This window comes from Mustela lutreola, chromosome 4 (genome assembly GCF_030435805.1).
Source record: "Mustela lutreola isolate mMusLut2 chromosome 4, mMusLut2.pri, whole genome shotgun sequence".
NCBI classification, from domain to species: Eukaryota; Metazoa; Chordata; class Mammalia; order Carnivora; family Mustelidae; genus Mustela; species Mustela lutreola.
Genome location: NC_081293.1, coordinates 126917342 through 126939762, shown reverse-complemented (window position 1 = coordinate 126939762; position 22421 = coordinate 126917342). Strand labels below are relative to the sequence as shown.

The 22421-nt window shown below is 39.5% G+C and overlaps 1 protein-coding gene across 16 annotated transcripts in view; it reads right to left on the bottom strand.

Annotated features, from left to right (window-relative positions):
- Window positions 1–1598: 1598 nt before the first annotated feature.
- ADAM22 (ADAM metallopeptidase domain 22) overlaps window positions 1599–22421 on the bottom strand; it is a 221715-nt gene continuing 200892 nt past the window's right edge. For 3 of the 16 annotated variants that reach the window (XM_059171042.1, XM_059171043.1, XM_059171044.1), the window contains 4 exons: window positions 16566–16666; window positions 16169–16235; window positions 5205–5328; window positions 1599–1769 (listed from right to left, as the gene is read on the bottom strand). In XM_059171042.1, the coding sequence (XP_059027025.1) occupies window positions 1749–1769; window positions 5205–5328; window positions 16169–16235; window positions 16566–16666 (313 nt within the window). In that variant the 3' untranslated portion in view covers window positions 1599–1748. Of the gene's footprint in view, window positions 1770–5204; window positions 5329–9922; window positions 9953–11270; window positions 11358–13574; window positions 13686–16168; window positions 16236–16565; window positions 16667–18975; window positions 19171–22421 lie in introns of all 16 variants that reach the window. The other 13 variants (XM_059171028.1, XM_059171029.1, XM_059171030.1 and 10 more) reach the window with 8 other exon arrangements.

Here is a 22421-nt window from a genome sequence, read left to right as displayed (position 1 = left end):
CTCTCAAGAAAAAGGAGGGAAAATTAGAAAATGCCGAAGTACTCTTCACATGAAAGCATCTGACCGATCCCATCGATTTCTGAGCTCACTAGAGTAGCCTCCCCAGGGAAGTTTTCTTCTAGAAGGACAGAGCTGCATCATAACAGCTCATCAAATTCTGGTTTTAAAGAAGGGACTTCAACATAGATTTCTCACTTTTCTATGAATTAAAAAAATAAGAGTTCGAAACCTCAGATTCTTTCCCCTGTCAGCTGTTTGGGTGACTTCAGAGTTGCCTTCACACTTGTGGCTTCGGGTTTCTTCAAACCCTTCGTGGCCCAGTGAGGCTTCCCAGCCCGGCTGGGAGAACCAACCCTCACCATCTTGCTTCCACATCAGGGTGGAATAGCCTGTTGGACTCACATCCCACTGATGATAAATCTCCTTAATAAACAGTGTAAACGTTGCTTATATTAAAATAAGTTACTCACTTTACAGGTAAGGGTGGCTAAAAACTTTGGTCAGAGAACAAAAATTTAGGCCACAGAGGGTTGGCATATTGGCAAGTTGGAAGCAACCAATTTATCAGCGGCCCATGGTCTCGTGCGTCTTTGGTGCACCTGCTTCCTCTCAGCGGGGTGTGCTGCCGAGGGCCTCACAGGCCCCCAGGGTGAAGCCAGCAGTACTCTGGTACTGAAAGCTAACAGCTGCTGAAGCAGGCACTGTCACCCCAGAAGGGAAACAGGCAGCTCGCAGGATTCCCCGGGGGGCCAGAGTCAGTCATCGGCCTCCGATTGCCCGGAGGCAAGCAGGAGAGCAGCTGTACTCCTCAACTCCTGCCCCGGCCAGCTGTGCGGGCCCCAAGTTTTGCTGGGCATTTTGTTCTCTGGTTCAATTAACTACTCAGTAAGACTGCCTCCAGACTGTGCACGGTTTCAAGGGCTATCACATGGTTTGGACGAACACCAACGATGTAGAGACACACTGACAGCACTGACCACTGTATTTACAACATCATCTGCTTATCATCTTTAGAGACCATCTGATGGATGATGATGATGTGACTGTGACTATTTTTAGGCATTTGGCAAAATACACTTGTGTGTAACAGCTGCTTTTTTTTATTTTAAAAATGTTTACATATGTACAATTGTCCTTGTATGCGGATATAAATATGAAAGGTAAAAAAAAAACAAAACAAAAAATAAAGGTACATGTTTAGAGTTAGCATATGGGATATTGGCCTCTCAAAGCTTTTAAAGTCCTGCAGACAAATCCTAGATGCCTTAACCCTGCATGCTAGTTTCTATTATGGGATGTTGCTTCCTTAAATGTGGAAATTGCAATAAACAGAAGCTTCATGCACATAGCATTGCTGTCTACAATGAGGATGTGCTTCAGAATGTCAGTTCTGAATCCACTATTGTCCCTTGGGAAACTTGCTACATTTGGGTCATGTGAGTTAATTTTAGTGATATTTCTACATATATCTGTCATGCGGATTATCCAGGAGCATACCAGTACCTTTAGTGTTCCCATGTTATAGTGTAACATTTCAGTAGTTCTTCTCATGGTTCACTTAGATCCTAAGCCAATGACAAAAAGAAAATGGTCTCCTGATGTGAGACTCCGCTTCCTCTCCTCTGGGGCATCTCAGAGGGTCTTTGTATTGTCTGAAGAGCAGATAGATTTGCAGTGATTCCGTGAGGCTGGGTTTCTATAAAAGTTGAAGTAAACAGTTTTGATGTATCGCATGTAAACAGTGGATCTTAAATGGAGGTCTCCCATAGCTGCACAACAGAGAAAAGCAAAATTACACATTGTGAAAGCAGGAAACAGGCATATTCTGAGCTACAGATGAAAAAGAGTTGGTGATTCCAGCCGTACTTGTGTGGTTGTGGAAGCACACTTGTGTCAAGTTGAATAAAGGGATATAATAAACCTTCCAAGTTTTAACTTTCTCTTTGCTCTAAATCTGTGTCTCAACCTTTTTAGCAACTGCCACCTTTAAATACAAAACCCCTCACATCTTCATTTAATGTTACTCAAGAATTTGAATAAATATTACATCACCAAAGAAATAATTTAGAGTATCAGTTTTTTAAACCATGCACACACTTCTCTTCCCCAGGATTCTGATTGAGCCCACTACCGCCGTGGTTCTCAACCCAGCTTCACATTTCAATGATCTGGGGAGGTCTTAAAAATGCTACCGCCCAGAGAGCACACCAGACCAACTAAATCGAAGTCTTACTGGGTGGGACTCTGGCATCAGCATAGTTTAAAAGCCCTTCAGACAATTCTCATGTGCAGCCCGCACTGACAATACTGGCCTTAGGAAAGCGTGATTCCGTCACTTCCACCACCACTCACTCAGAAATCCCTGCCGTGTGCCTACGACCTGGCCGTCGGCTCCCCAGATCCATCGCTACCTTCTAGAAGACTGTCCTCTCTCAGCTGACCCATCAGAGTAGAATGATGCTTCCACAGCAAGATGCCCATTCAATTCCCTCGCCTTTTCCCTCACCTTGTCTCTCCCACCAGGTCTGTACACCCTGGTCTTGTTCATATCTCATTTCTACAATGTTCAGTAATTGCTTTAGTGCATGGTAAACAACTTCGGCATGACCAAATATGAATGCAACTCTGTTGACCAGAGGACGGCCAATTAAAAAAAAAAAAAAAAAAAAGGAAAACAATCAAGCTGATAAACTATTGTTTCCAGGCAATAGGATTTGGCTGCATTTTTATAAACATGAATAAGGAAAGTCTAAGACCACTATGAATTAAATTACATCCAAATTCCATTTTTACTGAAAATCTGGGGCATGTCATTGAATACCTAATGAGTTTCTGGGAAAGAAAAAGCAGGAACAGCTAAGTGACTATGTGGATGTCTCTATACAGGTTCCCTTAATAGGTTCTCTTCAATCTTCATGGCAATCTTGTTCTGAATACCCATTCTGGCTACTCCAGGACTGTGGCAGAGCCGCCTGTGTTCTCACCCTTTAGAGATCAAATTTCTCAACTGTAAGGACGTCTATGTGTGAATGACCCCTGCTGGTGGAGACTAGTGAAAATGAATGATTACACAGGGTGTCTGCTATCTGCGGGGTGTCTGAGGGAAAGAGGATCTGGGCTGATGGTATGAAGTAGTAAAGGGTTCAGACTTCAGATTCGGTGAGCCCCATGTTCTTACAAATGATTATAAAAATTAGTTAAGTGACCACTTGTAGAAAGGGAAGCAAAGGGATAGCACTGGGGAACCAGAAGATCACCATTATCTGAGTGAGGGAAAAGGAGCAAAGAATGGCCAAGCCATCACTTTTAAGAATAGACATGACTGGTCATTTCTAGACAGCTGTAACAGACGGGTTGCTCCCAAAAAGATCTGCTTGTTAGATTCTCCGCAGCCCACAAAGACAGCCCAGAGACAGGGGCTGCCTACCCTGCAGAACTCTGCTTCGTGATCGTGTGGATACCCCGTGGTGGGTGGAACCATCTGACCTTTCACACAACTGTCCCAGGGAAGAGGCCATGGGCCAGCCACTTATTCTGCGAAGCTGACATTTTCATGGGCTTCCATGTGGGGACATTAATAACCTAGAGCCTGGCATGACACTGGCTAAGAGAATATCCCCAACTACATAAAACAAAACAGCAATGTAGACAATTTATCAAAGGTAAAAAGTGGGGTGTTATACTTTGACCACTCCCTGAGGAATGCCATCAGCCTTGGAAGTCATTACGACATACTCACAGCATAACAACTGGATACCTATTAACAATTCTGTTTTTTAAGACCAGAAAGCTGAGCACTGGGAATCAGAATTTTCTTCTTCCTGTCCATCCTTTACCATTACCCGTTATTAACACGGGAAGGAAATTCTTCATGTAATTAACAAAACACCACTGACTGACTTTTAAAGTTTTTTTGATTATAGTAATCCAATCTGCTTTTAACACATCGTGCTTTCTTACTATGAGTCAATCAAGGTAAAATCTGAATGAGTTATACTTCCCGTGAACCCCAGTATTTAAGTTCAGGGTCAAAGAGTCTCTCAAAGATCTTGCAAAACCAAAAATCCTAGGAACCCAAGACCCATTAGCAGATAAATCTGCCCAGGCTTTTAAAGCTTTATTTTATTTTATTGCAAAATTATTTCCGAGAAGAACATTACACTGTAACTGACCACAACAGAGTTTAGATAGCAATAAAAGTAATTATTCTTTAGTTCTGTCTTTCACTTAAGCCTCTGAAGGCTGGTCTGTCTCTCTAAACTCCACTATATCTCAAATTTCACATAATGGATGTGTTCTGGGAACACTGCAAGGCTGAGTAGATCCAAAATTAAAGTATAAAAGAGGACTCAGTATTTAAAGAAACTTCTAGTACACCTGAAACTAATATAACACTGTGTATAATGTATGCTAGGTTACATTATTATATTACACTAATATAACACCTCAATACAAAAATAAAAAGGAACCGGTTCTTCTATATGAAGACTCAATGACAAACTAAAAAAAAAAAGTAAGTAAATAAGTAAATAAAATTTCTGGTGAAGCATACTTTTATATAAATAATCAGCTCTTATATGTTTTTAAATTTGGCTTTTTAAAATATAAAAGGTTGCTAAATTTTACCATACCTTTTGCCATATTTTTTTTAACATTATAGATTCTCATGTGTACCCAAATTCATTGTATCCAAATTTCATCCTTGTATCCAAATTCCATTCCCATCTCTGAGACACTGGTCTAAGTTTCTGTCACAGTTTCTGATTTCTAAAGTACTATTGGGTGTTATTAGCTAGTAAGAGGCCAGAGTAAGCAAATCAGACACGGAAATGAGGCTAGTTTAATCTCTGGTATTTCCGGGTATATTAAAAAACTGATAAAGCAAAATACATTCTCTGTTTCATTTATTTCAGACTGTAATATATTAGCTACAGTGTATAATAAAAGATAGAAATATATAGCAATGAATTGATTAAAACACACCAAATACCTCTAGCATTATCAATGCAGTAATTAAGCTCATTTGCAAATATAAATCTGAGCCCCCCAAATCTTCCATTTTTCAATGAAATCTTGAAAATCTTCCATTTTTTTCCTTTTTTAAAAACAAAAAAAAGGGGGGAAATGGCTCTCCCTTTTAAACTATGAATTCATAAATAAATGGTAATAATCAAGGCTGTTAGCATATAGCAGTCTCCACATACCCTGGCACTTTGTCGGTTCACTTTCTTCTCTTCATCAGGAAGTGGAGGCATTGGGTATGGGTATTTTCTGCTGGAGGCAATAGACCCAGTTGATGAAGATGGAGACTTGGCAGGAGACAGAGTCCTGAGACGTTGAGAACACATGACATAAATATTATGTGACTGCTTAACATCTCTTTCAAATATGTGAAAAGCGGGTTCAGAACAAACCCTCTGATTCCTATTTTCACAGGCCACTACTACAAAGGTCTAACTACAGGGAGGTTCTCTGTCCTTCACAACACTGGAATGCTGGAATTTTATCTTCCTAAGGTCATAACTGCAATGGATTGTTCAAATGTTAGCACACAGAATCAGACTCTTCAATTAGAAAGCCAATAATGACATTTCCTATGCAAATAGATAAAAAGCTAAAATGGAGAAGGGATAAAAATGATTCTAAGAGCTCATAATGGTAAATTAAGTGTACGACATATTAATACTCTGCCTTATTTTTACCACTTAATGTAAAAAAGTTTTAGTATGATAATTCCAATTATATTTTAAGATCTGAAAATATAATACAATTGATACATTTATTAGTTGCTAAGTCACACACCAGTTCACACAAAACTCATGCATTCAGAGGCCAGTGTGTTAGTTGTGAAAGAACAAAGGCAAATACAGGGGGTTTAATAATAAATTAGTAAACATGCAAGCAGTAAGGAGTGCAGAGTTCCAGCCAAACAAAGAGTCTGATGAGAACATACAAAAATGGTCTGATTAGTCCCTACAGTCAGTATTTCTGTAGAGGGGAGGATTCTGCGCCATCTAAGTAGATCTTGATAACGCATGTAGGGTCCAACAGTCCTGTCAATAAGGTGGCTACACTTTATTGACTGGAATGTAACTGAAACTAAAACAAAACACAACAAAACCCCTCCCTATTTGGGTAACCTCTCCATCGTGAAGGCATCCCGTATGAATATACGTGTAAGCTGTGGTGTATTACACTGTTCTTGTTTGATTCCGCACGTGTAGTGGCAATATTTGTGAGGAGGCTGAGCTCACGGGAAGAGCCCACATCTGTTATCTTGTCCTTGAAGTGAAAAACAAAACAAAACAAAAAAAAAACAAAAAAGCAAGAGGTTTGTTTTTTTTTTTCCCACTCACACCGTATCAATGGGAAATAGGTGTGTTCATTTCGGCGGTACCTATCCATTCACAAATGTTACCACTACACATCTGTGACTGCTTCATTCCTGGAGCAAGGTGGCTAGGAGTCACAGAGCGGAAGTGGTTACTTCCTGCAGAGGTCCTTATTGCCAGCGTGTGGAGCTCATCTGCTGGGAGTGTTGGCAGCGGGGGCGGGGGGAGGGCACGCTGGGCAGGGGCAGAGCTACCGCACTGCATGCAACAGCTTCAAGAGGTCTCTCTTTTCCCCTTTATTTTAAATTTTGGTTCCCACCCATATGTTATGCTTTGCTCTAGTTCTCCTGTGGTTTTCACCCAACTAAAGCTAAGGCTGAAAAAATAGTTTTTCCTACAAGCCCTGAGATCCAAGCGAACGTTCTTGCTCAATTTTAAGACTCAGGAGTGGCTTAATTGGCTTTTAATCTGTAACTCTTAACACTTCCTCTATTTTCGGAAAATGTCTAAGACCACTTCTTAGCATGGCCTGTTAGACTATTACAGATACTTGCCTTCTCTGGTGATGAGGCTCTCCACTATGGAGCCAATGGGTAAAACTAAGAATGTAAGTACTTCAGATCCTCCACGGGACTATTAAAGCAGCAGACTACTGCAGGTTTTTCTATTCAGAAATTAAGGATGTTTTTAACTTTAAGGAAACATTTCCAATATGACTATGACCTTTGGGAAAAGCAAACTCAGTTTGTGTAGAATGAGGATAAACTTTTGTATTTAGATTGAAATACATCTTTCTAAAACAAGGGATAGTAATTAAGATTTTTAGCCTCATCATTAGTGGCTGCGACGTCCAAGTTCAGGAAAGCTAGTCAGGTACACCGACAAAGAACTAAATCTTGTTTACTTTAGGGGATCATGCAAAATGAGTCTTCTTTTTAATTTGCTACAGTGTGTAGGTACCCCCTAGCATGAGCTGTTGGCTTATAGCTTCCCAGACACGCCAGCCATTCATCTGGCCATGAGTCTGAATGACCAGTTCTGCACACGTACCAGGCCATTCCAATGAGAGGTGCTGAGTCTGATCTTTCCTCCAAATATTTTCGCATGGCTAAACCCAGTGAATGAAAACAAAAGGAGATATTCTCCTGACAACACCCTCACCCCAAGAAATTTGCACATATACTATTGTCTCACATGAATACACCAGTTAGCTAACACTTTGGACTGAGCCGGAGGGGAAGAGAAGGCAGGCAGGATGGTTTTAGTAGGGGCGAGGGGCAACCTGTCCGGGAGGTTGGGTGGTGTGTGACAGCATAAACAGGGATTATCTCGAGGGGATGTTCAGCCTGAGAAGGGGAGTCAGAATAAAGGCAGAGAACAAGGTAAGGTACATCAGTTTAGGGAAACAGAAACTAAAATTTGGTCACAAATGTCTCAGAGTTACTTCTTCGAAAGTATCTTCAGGCTCTTTCCTGACCCTGGCGACTTGCCTGCTAGTTCCAAACTGGGTTTCAGTGAAAGCCAGGCACTGGCCCAGCTCATTCACTCAGTAATCCTTGAACAAATGTGAACCATTGCCATTACAGCACTTACAAAAACCATAGTAAGCATAGTGGGTGCCATTTAAGGTTACACAAGAAAGGTGTGCCTGTGGGCCAATGGACTGTGGTCTGTCCTCTGTAGCAAGACTACAAGAGCCTTGCTGGGTTTGCCTTTTGGAGACATGTCTGGAAGGCCAAGCTCAGCACTGTTCTGCCCCCCAGAAGTGGCTGAAACCAGGCCAGTCACACTTCAGAGGGACAGATTCCCCTTCCTCACCTATCTGGGTTCAGGTGCCTAATCCAGAAGGATTTATAAAGTGTCCTAGGATAGGATTTAAGTACTCCATATCCACTCCGCTATTCTTACGTAATTACAGTGACGTAGAAAGGAATAGGGGCACCTGGGTGGCTCAGTGGGTTAAACCTCTGCCTTCAGCTCAGGTCATGATCCCAGGGTCCTGGGATCCAGCCCCACATCGGGCTCTCTGCTCAGCAGGGAACCTGCTTCCCTTCCTTTCTCTCTGCCTGCCTCTCTGCCTACTTGTGATCTCTGTCTGTCAAATAAATAAAATCTTAAAAAAAAAAAGAAAAGAAAAGAAAAAGAAAGAAAGAAAGGAACAGATTTTGGAGTCCAGAGCCAAGCTGTTAATTCTGGTTCTGACACTTACTAGCTGTGCCACCCTGAGTTAGTCTGTGTGCCTCAGTGTCCTCATCTGTAGAATAGGAATAAGAATGCCTACATCTCACAGGGTGGTGAGAAATAAAGGTACGTAGAAGGCACTCAATCCAGGACAGTTATTATTCATTGCTTTTTAGGGTAACTACATTTTCCATAAGGTCATGGAAGTGGGACTCAACAACCTGATGAAGAGAGGAATCAAATGCCTAATACTCAAGAGGACGTTGAGTCCTGAGCTTGTAATGCACTGTCACCAACTGCCCCCAAGACTGAGGTGTGGGGACATAGGGCTCTTGCCCTGCTTGATGCACACATATGCTGGCAATCATTTGAGCAACCACTGTCCGATCCAGAACGGATAAGGGAGCACAGCGGAGGCACTATGATCACTCCAAACCTTTCGGCATTCGCTTTGCTCTTTGCAGTGAGGCGGATGTAATATTTTAAATGCTGGGCTATACTTTGGCCCAGACTGCTACAGTCACTAAGTCCCCACTGCATTCTGATAAGGAGGTCCCAAACCCCACGCCATATGGACGATTAATAAAATGGCCTTTGCCCTCACTGGTGGTTTTGGCAGGAGAGGTAATCCTGAACAACCTGGTGGCTGATGAAGCAGGTCTGAGCTGTAGCAGAGGGCTGGCAAAGGCATAAGCCAAGGTGTGGAGACCCTTTGGGCCTCCTGTGTAAGGACCGGCTTGGATGAAGGGACAGATGAAATTCTGTTGTGTGAGAATCACTGTGATAAAAGCTCTGGGGTATCTTAATGATTCACGACTTTCAGTGAAACTGGGTGTCGGTTTCCAAGTCTCACCCACATCATCACCCTGATTAATCCTAAAATGACAGTTACGTACAAACTTCCAGTAAATTCTGTTTAGCCTTTAAATACAAAGGTGGACTGGAATAATTCATTCTTATGTGACTACCCACTGTGGGAACAGGCAGCTCATATTAAAAAAGAGGAGATAAGGGAACCCTCTAAAATTGCCCTTGCGGCTTTGCACGTGCAACCGGGGGTGCTAAAGCATTTCCCCATCCAAATTGCGTTTAGTCATGCAGCTTCTGGGCAGACCTGGGTGCTGATTTTAAGAAATGTGAACTCTTCTCTGGGAGCCACATGTACTACTCAGCTGACCCAGGGGAGGCGAAACAACTCTTCCGGGGTACCATTTCACAAATCATTGGTGCAAAAAAATGCTAATTCCATTGAGGTATAAAAGCCCTTGCCCCTGTGGGGCCAAAGTCATCCTGTTTTGGTTCGATGGCTGATACGAATTACAATCTGCCCACAAGCCTGAGGAAGGTAGATAGGAGAAACAGGACTGCGGGTGAGCCAAGATTCCAAGTAACATTCAAAATAATCTTACCTGTCTTCCTGACGTTGGCCATCTTGAGAGCTACAGGTGAGGGTGGGATGTTTGAATGTGAGTGCATATGTATGAGGCTCAGTGTGGGGAAGTGACAGAAGCAGGGGAACAGGGCAGGAGAGAAAGATGGGGTATAGAAGCAGGATATATTGTGAGCAGGCAGGGTTATGCTTTCCTTGGGGCATAGGCAAATGTATGGATCAAATTAAGATGCAAGTAGGTCTAATCATTTTCTCAAACTATACATGTCTGGACTAAATGGTACACTGGAAGAGAAAGTTCACCTTAGACAGGTGCCGAGAGTCAAGTACGTAAGCATATTTTGGTATCTGTGAAATGCTGACCCGAGTCATGGCAAAAAGTAATCTGAAAGCCTATTCTGCTCAGAAGAGGTCGTAACACAGTCCGTATTTCTTCTTTACCTCAGCTGTCCACAAAGCAGTCTTAAATTAACTGGACATTTACCTCTGGGAAATCACTTTGATATTACAAAGACTGAAAAAATGCCATTAAGAGCTCTTGGAAATTTTCTCTGACCTCTGAAGTCAGACTGAGCTACAGTGGACTGAGTCAATTCTAGAGCTTCTAAAATGTAAGGATACTCGATCTGCTCTTCTGTGAATCAAGAACATGTTTTTCTATCTACTTCCCGCTCTGTGTGAAGTGTGAGACAACAACCGTCTTCCTAGCATAAAAAGTTCCTCGGATGTTTTGTTGAGAATCGGTGCAACACTTCTCAGCACAGCCCTTGTTTGGAGGCCAAATGCTTGTACTAAATGAATAAAAACCCAAACTCATCTGATCCCACCCTCCTGTGGTCAAGGTTTCCTTGGTCATCTTAAGTTCCCTTAAATCACTGTTTTTACTCCAAGTAAAATTCTGCTATATTTCGTTTGGTTTCTTTTCATGTTTTCCCTTAAGTTTTAGTATGCACTATGCACTCTTAAGGCAGGAAGTAGGAAAAATGCACTATAAAACTGCTAATTTCTAGAAATTAAATTGTTCAGGTTAATAGTGCTTCTTTATTAGTGGAAAGTATGTTTCATGCCCATAGAACACTACATAGCATAAAATGAAGAGAAAGCTACTAAAAAGCTCAAGATGGTGATGGGGGCATGCACTAAATGGTAAGTAACCCTTTCAAATGGCTTCATTTGAAACATTCAGAAAAGAACTAGACTTGCTCACGAAGCCAGAAACAGAGATCAAAAGGCAGCAAATAAACAAGGACCCCTTCCACCTATGGGAACTTGTATTTGGGAGATACAAGATAGAGAGCCAGTCACACTACAGTATCCGTATGTGCTGGGAGAGTTTGAAAAGGATATAAAATTAATTTATAAAATACCTAAAGTATGGTCCTTCTGTGTTTTTATTCACATCTTCTACCCACTTAGCTACATTATAGTCTCTTTTGAACCATGGGTTTAAATACCTGCAGAAAGCAATGGAAGGAACAAAGAAAGCAGAACAAGATAGAAAATCTGAAAATACACAGCACAAGCTTAGCAAGGATGTTCTTCACCCTCCAAATGCAAGTGACTATGGCAAATAAACCAGGATGGATGCTGGGGGTTATGCGGCAGTCCGTACAGTGACATGAGAATCAACTCAGCTGCAACAAGGCTCGAGGCATTCGAGAATGTATTCAACATTTCAGGGAAAGCCTTGCCAGTGGTTTCCCCAAGGGAATCAGAAGCTGTCTTCCAATCACAGTACTGTCAGAGATCCCATTCACCCACCTCCAAAGTGGCTTTTTCCAGGCCACCTCTCATTTGGTTCCTTGGTTTTCAAATGATAACGGTGCTTTTTGAGAATATTCAGATGGCTGCAATTCCAACCTGGTGTTTGGGTATATAACACCCCAAGAACAATTAAAAGGAGAATGTTCTCTTTCCAATATGAAAAAAGAAAAAAAAAAAAAAAAGACTTTACATGGCTTCTGTCTCACTCCAGATAGCAGGACCTAAACTGGAGTTAACAAAAAAGGTGCTCCAGTTGGCTCTATAAAGAGCAGAAAGGGTCCTGCTCTTCTGATCCCAGAGCCCTCACACATATTAAGTGTGGGCCAAAAAGGCCTCCAGGATCTTCAGGTTGGGCTCAGCATTTTAGCTGTAGCTGCAATATTCCTTCTTCCTTCTATGCACTCCAGACTAACGTAATTGTGGTTCCATTAAAAAATGGACCTCAGAAGTTGCCTTCTGAATGTCTGGTCCTGAATTATGTGAGTAACTGCCAGAGGATACGAATGACCTTCATTAGCATTTCCCTGATGGATCTGGCAAAGTCTCCATTGGAATTACTGCGCAAAAGAAAATTTAAAAGATGGTAAATTGGGAGTGCAAGTTGTTGGTTTTGTTTTTTGTTCTTTGTTTTTCTTTTCCCCAGAGTTTCCTTTGATTTGAACCCAGGGAGCCAAGCAAAAACACATCCCCTTTCAGAATGTGCTCTTGTAAAATAAACATAGATTCAACAAATCCAGTGTTGGAACAATTTGGAGATTTTACTGAATTTTCTCTCTTAAAAAGTAACTTCTAGAGAGATACTATAGATAACAAAGATACAAGCTCTATCAAACTTTCCAAGTTATTTGGAAAGAAACCAGGGGAAAGATAGAATACACTATTCGTTTGGGGTTAAACTTTGCTTCTTTCCACTGTACTTGGTTTTAGTTTGTAAATACACTTAAATCATGACCACATTTTCAGTTATAGAAACAAAATTAGGTTACTTTTTCCATAGCCCTTTCCCTCCTTTTAACTATGACCAATGAAGTTCCCTCCTAAGAGAAGGGTTTGGTTGCTTTTTATGTCGGTGAGACCATTTTTGCTAAGACAGTGTCCCCTGCCTCAGGAACAACTCACACTAGTTTTGCCTTTAGCCACAATCATTGCCAACTTGCACTTTTCACAGAGATAGCCAGTTAAAACTTGCATAAAAATTTCCACTGAGACTTTGAACAAAAAGAAAGAGTCAAAAAGCAAGTGCAGCCACAGATGAAGGCTAGTGAATGCTCTGGCCTGGGGAACACCGGAGCAAAGCCCATGCAGCTGTTATCAGGTGAAACATAGCCACACAGCAGACTGAGTCACCCACAGGCAGCTTCCAGGAGGAGACTTGTGTTCCTTTCACTGACAATCTGAGAAGCTCAAAGGGCAGACGCCATGGCTGTTCCATGAAACCTACAGCCGCATGGCTTGGCTTGCATGTGATGGACCTTTCCCTCCATTTCAGGGAACATCTCCGAAGGCTGTGATCATTTCACTAGAGGTCACTGAAGAGAGCTCTCAGTGGTTGTTCCTTCTGGGGCTCTGCCCGTGAAAGTGTCTTCACAGCGAGCATCCTAGCATCTCTAGGTGGTGGCGGCGGAAGTGATGGGATTTTATCAAACTGCTGTAAACCTGCCTATGTGGCTTGACTTGGCTTGTAGCGCAACATGCAAAAAAAATGCGTTAGACAGGGGAGGAGAGCTCTTTGTGTTCTCCAGGATGGAAAGGCAGAGGAAAATTAGCTGGTGCTGGCTGGACCAGGACCATGTCCAAGCAGACGCTGGGGGTCAGTCAAAGATCAAATGACCCTGTTCTCAGCCAAGGAAGGGACTAGGAGGGAGATTAAGTGGCAGCCCAGAATGAAGGGGCAGGTGGAGACTGACCTGTGATCCAGACTCCCTGTCTGGGGGCTGTCAGAGCCCCCGAGGCTTATGCCTTGGGATGGGACTGTCTGGGCGAGGGAGTGCCCAGGCTCAGGTGCTTGGGGCTCCCTCCTGTAAAAACACAATATATAATACAAAGTCTAAGCCAAAACTTTTTTCACATCATGTACAACAGTGAGGAAGATGCAAAAACTTTGAGTGGAAAAACAATACAATAAACAAGGACATTATATGTTGTTAATTAGCCAAGTAAGCATTTGTGGTGAGTATTTTAATTCATGTCCTGATGTTTCATCATCCTTTGGGATGATGGGTACTAAAGGGGATGCTGAAATCATAGACTCAGATGATACCTTTTAATCTAAAAAATAAAAAGATATGTCTGTCTGTGGTCATTCTGTTCCTCTTACAGTCCCACAAATTATAATGTTATATCAGAAGCAAAAGGGATTATTTAGCCAATATGGAAAGCATAAAAAAAGACTGTCAATACACCTCCTGATATGTTATGTAGTAGGACTCTTTCCAAGGGAAAAAAAATAAGTATATAGTGCCCATACAATAAGGTATGTGAGAATAGTGGCCAACCTCATAGACTTGGTTCCATTTAATTAACATGAGTCATGTAACCCACATCTGCAAAGCCTGAAAAATCTGAGGGAGACCTTAATACTTCTTACTCACAAAGATGATCCCACTATGACATCTTATTAAATAATACAGTGTTATCTCACAGGCAAGAGATTCCTTGAGGGCTAGCTAGTATTATAATTTTTATCATGATATGCGTGGAGTTTTACAGAGTTTTAAAAAGTAAGTGACCATGCTAGAAAATACTGTATGAATCTTGCTAAATACCAAGTGCTGTTTGGGTCAATACACAGCTTTAATATAATGTTGGTTTATTTTCATTCAAGAGTTTTCAAAGCCTTATTCTAGGAAATGCTGTTAAAATGCTAACCAGTACACAAAGGAAGTTCTGAAGGATGTTTTGCAGTTTTATCTGTATTCTTGTGAGCAACGAGATGAGCTGAGGTGCTCTTTACCAGGTGACCTCATGCAAAACAAATCAAAGGACATTCCAAGAGTTTATCCACAATGAGCCCTGAAGCATCAAAGCGCTTTGGGAATGTATAAGATAAACTCTAACAGATTAGTCATTTATGATGGAGTTCTATGATGCCATTCTGGACCATGCAAGGGTATCACTGAAACCTATCTATTGCTTCTAAAAATAAAGTATCCTTGGGGCGCCTGGGTGGCTCAGTGGGTTGGGCCGCTGCCTTCGGCTCAGGTCATGATCTCAGGGTCCTGGGATCGAGTCCCGCATCGGGCTCTCTGCTCAGCGGGGAGCCTGCTTCCCTCTCTCTCTCTCTGCCTGCTTCTCCATCTACTTGTGATTTCTCTCTGTCAAATAAATAAATAAAAAAAATAAATAAATAAATAAAAATAAAAATAAAGTATCCTTTAGCAAACTTTTGACAAGCCACTTACAAGACAATACCATCAGCAGGAGGGTCCAAATTTCAGGGCACTGTTTTTATTCCTGGACTGAAAAAGGCAGGGTATATGATGGAAAAGCTAACATAAGTTTCTGCAAGCAGTTAACAAACACCTGCCAATTCAGATTTTTTTGTAAAGTATTAAGGCATGAAAAGGCAACAGTGATCCTGAAAACAATAACTAGCACTGCAGTGAGAAAGAAGTTTAAAAAAAAAAAAAAAAAAAAAAAAAGTTTAGGTAGGTCAAAAAAGTATGGTTAATTAAAACCTGGTGGCAAGGTCCAGAAGGATAATGAGGGTGTGTTTGATTCCTTAACGTGAGATAAAGGTTTGAGGAAGCTTGGTCTTGTTGTACTTTCTTAAGTGAAGAAACAACAAACCAAAAAAAAGTGCATGGTGTTTACCTCATTAGAAATAACTTTAAATGTAATTTATGATCCCACCCCCTCCCTCTCCTCAGCTTAAAAAAAAAAAAATGTGTGGCTATCATTTAAAACAGATAGTGTTGCATTTAGTGACAATGATTCCGTTAAAGAGCAAGTTTTGGTAAGTGCCCTTTTAAATGTCCTCAGAAGGAAGATTTAAAAGGGAATCCGTCTTCCATTAGTCTGAGAGAATGCTTAGATCGCAGCCATGAAGCCCTCCGAGCGGTGGTTTCACACTGTGAGCAGTCTCATGCTCTAGGACGGTGGGAATTGTCCCCCGGATGCTTCTAGGCTGTGTGAATATTGGGAAGAGGAAAGGTGACCCCTCTGAAATGGCTGGACCCCGGGTGATGAGAAGAAAGGAATGTTATCAAAATTCCCTTCAAAAGGAACCAAGACACCACATGGCAGGTTACTGGAGGAAAAAGCCTGCAGCGAGAGTGGGGACCCCCGCTATCAGTGAATATTGGTTTGGGCACAGTTGCGGAGATGCCTATGTAAAAGAGAAAAGCCATGGTTAATTTTAAAACCGCAAAAAAAGAATTAAAAAGACAAAACCAAGACCAGAGGCATGGTTTACAGTTCTTTGATGATCTCGTTAATTAACTCTGCACACTAATTGCACAGGACCTTGGAATGCCTTTTTCCATTAGAGGTTTAGACTTACTCAGTTGAATTAGACCGAGGTCTAAATCTTTTGCCTCTGATTTTCTTTCTGTTGCCTCCCAGGTTACCTGAAAAAGATGGTTTACAGCTAGATTTGAATATATATAAACAATTGTCCTATGTGTAATCACAGGGTATTTCAAGTGGTGTAATTCACAGCCAGCCCTTCCCAGAACACAGGGCTGTATAGTACTGTACAGCCTTCTCTCACCCTGGTCCTACTGAATCCCATCATTTAAAATCCAAGAAAAAAGAAAGAAATCATAATAAATGCCCTCTTCTCTGTTGGGAGAAGTACAGAGCGTACATGAAAGACAAATCTTTACAACCAAGAACCACAAAACAGAATCTGGGTCCTGCAAACAGATGCACTAGCTGCTCAGAATGCCGCCCTATACCTTGCCAAGAATTACTTCGAGGTCGTCCGTTTTCACAGATGTCTGAAATATGTTTTGTGTCTGGAATCCTTTCACTCCAAGAATGAGAAAGCCCATTTGACCTGAAATGGAAAATGTGTATATACTGTTCAAAAATATAATCAAGTGAACTGAGTTTCAAAATCAGTAAGCAAAATTTCTAAGCATTACTACGCATTAAATAAACCAAGAAAGAAAAAAATCTGAAATGAAAGAATGAAGAGAACATGAACGTCTTCATGAAGAAGGCAGAATTACACAACATTCAATTTAAGAAAAGTCAAATACAGTGGAACCCCATTACAATAGTTTACAATGGAAAAGTACCAGCATACCATGCAAGCCAATTACATTCCCAACAACCACGGACAGTTATGGTTCAGTTACATTACCCAAGCAGAAGAGTTATAATGGGGTCCCACTATAGATGTTTCTTAATTGTAAAGCAATGGTTTTCATTCAAATATTATGAGAACATGGACTTCCAAGAGATTTCGTTAAGATCTGTTCAATTGAAACTGCTCAACCTTCATTAAAGTAATATTTAGGTTTTCTTAAACAATAAAACTATTTTCTGAGAATTGGCATTTTCTCCATAAATACCTCCCCCTGCCCCCGACCAAATGTAGTACTCTTAGTTAATTGCCCAATAACCGAACTGAATCAAATGTTTATCATGGAAATGTCTCTCACAAAGCCCATGTACCATTAAGCCCGTACGCTATGTGTATCCTACCATCTTAAATAAATTGTCTACGAGAAGCACAACTTACACACCTACCTGTACCACATAAGAAAAAGTATTTTGACAAACTACATGTATTTAGAAGAAGTCACATAATTTGATACCATTTTTAACTACTTAAATGTCATAACCCACTCTTCTAGTATCTGGGAATTATTCTAATCAGTATTTTAAGCTCTTCTTGAGGTACTTTAGAAAATAGCACTATATTTAAAATCTTTTTGACACATTCCAGTTAATTGCTATTAATATCTACTCTAAAAGGAGCTTTCTATTGATGAATGAAAATAAATGGAACTCAGCACACAGTTATTACACATTAATTCCCCAGATTAGGAGTTTTACAACATAATTTTCTGATTAAAGAATGAATCCTATTTTGTCCAGCAGGACAACAGAAATTCTGCTGGAATCCACTGATTTCTCTACCTCTTTACCATGTTATTTAATTTAAAATTAAATATTTGACCAAGAAAATATTTATATACAGAATTTAGATAAACCTTATTCTCTTAGCCAAAAAAAAAACCCAATAAAAAGAATAAAAATTTTTGAACATTCTGCTATAGATCTGTACTCCTTGTACAAAAACTAATATTTTTATTTTTGTTCTATGCTATGTTAATCCAAGTAAAAACAATCCTTCATGCTTAAGACAGTTCCACATTAAAGAAGAGTTCCCAGATCTACTGATTCTTTCTTTCCTTTGTGATTGCTTACAGAGTGAGATCCATTGCAGAATTTTTACAGATGATTCACTCTATATAGAATTCCAGAAGAGATCACGTTTCTTCTGAGTAAACTAGAAATTCCCCTCCAGTCTCCAAAGTGCCTATTGTGCCCAAAGCCAGGTACTAGGCTACCAAACCTTTTTTTCCTATACATAACCCCCCTTAACCAATTTTAAAGAAACTCTTCCACAGGAACATCTTAGCGTTCTTCAACGTGAATGTAGGCCTCATTTCCTAAAGCATTCCAACTATTTATTTCTTCTACCAGTTTATTTTATTAAGCGATTATAAAGCATGCAGAATTTTAACTGGTCTTATACACCTTAAGATCCTGGAGCAAGAATATAACATCAAAGTTTAAGACATATAAATAATGTATTAACCCCACTTATCCTATTATAAAACCCAGGCAAATACTAAATATACTTAATTTGGCAACTGAACTCTAAATGAGAAAGTCTAGAAATAATCATTCCAGGAATAAAAGGCAAAATCATAATATTCAAATATATGATTCACAGAGAAGCGATCTTTTTTTCACAGCAAGCTTAGCTTTGGTATATTTAAAATTTAAAAATACTCAACGCGGTATTTATAGTACCAATTTAACAACTGCTTTACTGAAGCATGACAGTAACCTTTTTCTTTGACTACCCAACATGACATAAAGCTCACCATTTAAAATATTATAAAACACTATGTATTATTTCTCAAGCCATATAAGAGCAAGATTGAAAAACCCTAGGATTTCTCTGTAGATTTAGGATTGTCATCCATTTAGTTTAGTTTTGGTTCAATTTCCGGCCTGATTGGCTTAACAAGTGGTTCTGAGCATATGGCATTTGGAAGCGCAGTAATCAAAGAACAAAGGATACTATTTTTTAACATTCAAGAAAGAAGGAAGAAGTAATCAAACCTGCTGCAAAATAATGAAATGTTCTGACTAATGGAATAATGTGTGATGGAACAGGTAGAAATCTGAAAATGCGACAGAAAAGCAGACCTCTTCTTAGAACTAGATGCTGAGTTTGTGCTGACTCCGGGAGCAATGTCGCTATAAAAAGAGTCACCATCTCCAGGCTTTTTTACATAATCTCCCTGGGGTAACTGTCTAAGGCATAATAAACATTTCAGAGTCAGAAAACAAGACACACACATGAACACAGACATATACAAATATTATTTTAGGAAAAAAGAGGTAGGGATAATGATCTACATGAATCAAATTTATAACAACACGTAAGATTATTAATAAATGTGACAAGTTACAGTCATTCTAACTGTAGAGGTCAGAAATACAATCACTAAAATCTGTACAGTCTGGATGAATAAAGCCTTGCTTCAGGGGAAAAATATGGAAAGATGAGGTTTTTCTGTTGTAACTTTATTATACTTGGAGATGTTGACCGAAGTTGTTGTCTTTGAAAAAAAAAAAAAAAAAATGGTGCTAAAGGAAACATGTTGGGACAGAGAGTCCTTGCCCTAGGTAAGGCATAGTGTTTTTTCACTGCGGCCAATAAACTATTCATGATTTCTAAACTTTATATAATGTAACCTTAAGACCAATTAAGTCTTAAAATAACTGAGTGATTTCTAAGCCATTTTCTATAATTTAATCCAAATAAATTCTTATTAGCATAATCTGTTCAATCTGGAGCCTCACTGTTCATTTAGGAGAAATAGGAAGAAACTAAAAGAGATTCCAACACCAATCAAAAATGTAATTCTACAGCTGCACAACAGAATATGTAAAAGAAGATAATTGTGCAAGAAGAAGGGGTTGAAAAATAAATGAATTCTTGTTGAGACTATAGGGGGAGATACTTGTAGGTCGTTGGTGGGTGACCTCGTTTCTGTATTTTCCACTGTAGAGGGAACACAACAAAGGAAGATCTGTTTAATCTGAACTGCTATGGACCCTGCTTGCTCTGATTTTGAATTAACTAAGATTGGAACAGATTTTTATTATTTTTCCTAAGGGAGAAGGGTAGAAAACTCTAGAATGGACCACCTAGTCAGCTTCAAGAGCTAATGTGATAATCTGCCAATGGCTGGCCTCCAAACAGTCACCTGCATCCAAAATTTGATTCAGTTCCATTTGGGACCGTTGTGGGAGGTACTAGATTAACAGTATAACAGAGTTATACTTCAGTAGTTCTCCAACAAAGGCCAAGTTTGCCAACTCCTTTTTCTACTTGGTTTTCCTGTTTACCTTGGTTACTTGCTGATGTTAAATTCTATCTTAAAAAATGCCACTTCCAGATGTTTGCTTTCTTGTACCAATTCCTATTCTGTCTGAAATCTTGACAACACTTGGTCATTCATTCTTTTGAATGACTTGAATAGTTCTCTAATATTATTTCAATCCTATATACTCCCACATTTTCACAAATCTAAAAAAATTTTCAACCCATAGGAAGCACATATATTAACTTGTGTGATCCTCCCCTTTGAAGCAAATCAAAGTTCTTCTTAGATTTGTAAGACTAATTTTACCTAGAACTCTGTGATACACGTTCTCGCAAAATATTTTTAACGCTTTAAATGGCTTCAGCTCATAACTGTAATTTTTTTCTTTTTCACAGTATATTATGAAACATTAATTTTCTAGAGAAATAATACAATTTCTCCATATTCACAGTGTTAATAATACAGGACATATTGTTATGCAAGAGATCTTTAATCTCTGGAATCACATTTTCTGCCTTGTCTCCTATGAGTAAAATGTTCTGTCATGCTTGAAAAAAAAAAATGATCTCAAGAAACTCAGAGTTCTGTATGTCACCTCAGGGTGGAAATAAATATTAATATTTATAAATGAATGCCAGAGAATATCCCATCAACATCAATTTCCAATAATAATCTTTATGGCTAACAAATCCTTTTTCTCATCATTACCTTTAGTAATACTCTGTATAAGCTGATAAGATGTGCCTCACTAAATTCAAATAAAATAAAGACAAATTCCAACTACATCTGACCATTAATCTATCGCCCAAATTATCTTTTCACGACATGGTTCTGGCATTCAGGAATTTACCAGGAGCTCCCTTGGCTGATGCTGCAGACTTCAATGGACTACCTCTCCTGACAGAGGGGCCTAGTTCTGTTGTTGGTTTGGTTTTTTTAAAGTCTCCCCATCATACCACTCCTTCAGTGTAATTTCTCTGCAGTGAATGGTCACCTTTCACACAAAAGGTGTGAAACAAAATTGTAAACGCCAAATATATCATAAACTGTGGGCTTCAGTCAAAGGGTTAGAAGGGAGTTTAAGTTCAATGAACTTCTGGGGCATGGCCTTATTTTTATTGTGATGGGCAGATTCGATTCTTAGCTATTTCTATTAGGAAGACTCTAAAACACAGAAAAGACTCTGGATTCCCCTTAAAATCCCATAAGGAATGTGTGTAATGCATATTTCTTCACACAGTAAATGAATAACAATGTTAACAATGTTAATGACAGAGTAAGAATTTTGTGAAAGATCTCTTAAGAATAATATTTAACATTCTTCACTATCGAGAAATTTCTCCTTTTTTTAATATCCATTGCAGACTACAACAAATTTATCTCTTCTTGTTTAACCTTTAGTGAAGATAGAGAATATCAGGTCCCCATGATCAATAAAATAACATTTCATCATTTGTTACATAAGATCATAAATGATTAACTAAATAATTCCTTAAATTTTTTGAATTAAATTTATTTTTCTAGCCTTTATGGCTTTCTTCTTCAATTTTGCTGGTCTCATGGAGTTTTGAATCATAAAGTGATTACTACATTAGGTGGCCTGACTAGCGCCAAGTTTTGTCATGGGATAATTAATTCATATGTCCCATATTATATGTAAATATTACAGATATGCACATGATTTTTTAAAAAATAAATAATGACTAAAACAAAAGCTTATCTAACTAAATTCTTTTTCCTCAGAAAGGACCCCTGTTATGAGGGGCAGTCTGGTCTTTCCTTAAAGGGTCCACTGAACCATAATATTTAACTTTGATCTTTACAAAGACTCAAAATGAGAATGCAATGAAAAAAAATTAAGTCCTAACCTTAATGCTGAAGGAGGCATTTCTCCAATGCTTTTGTTTGCGTCTGGGCTGTCTGATATTAGAATTATTACTTTACTGTTTTAAGAAATATTGTATAATGTGTACCAAGTCATACTGACAGATGCGTATCACTTAAATAATAATAATATAAAAACAAACTGAGATAGGCTTGAAAAAAAGGAGGTAGGGAGGTTCACATGCAGGAGATAAACTGGCTAAAACAGGTGAGAAAGAAAAGAAATGGGGAAGGGGGTTTCTGTTTAAAGTACAGATCAGAAAGATATGACCTAATTATTTATTTTAT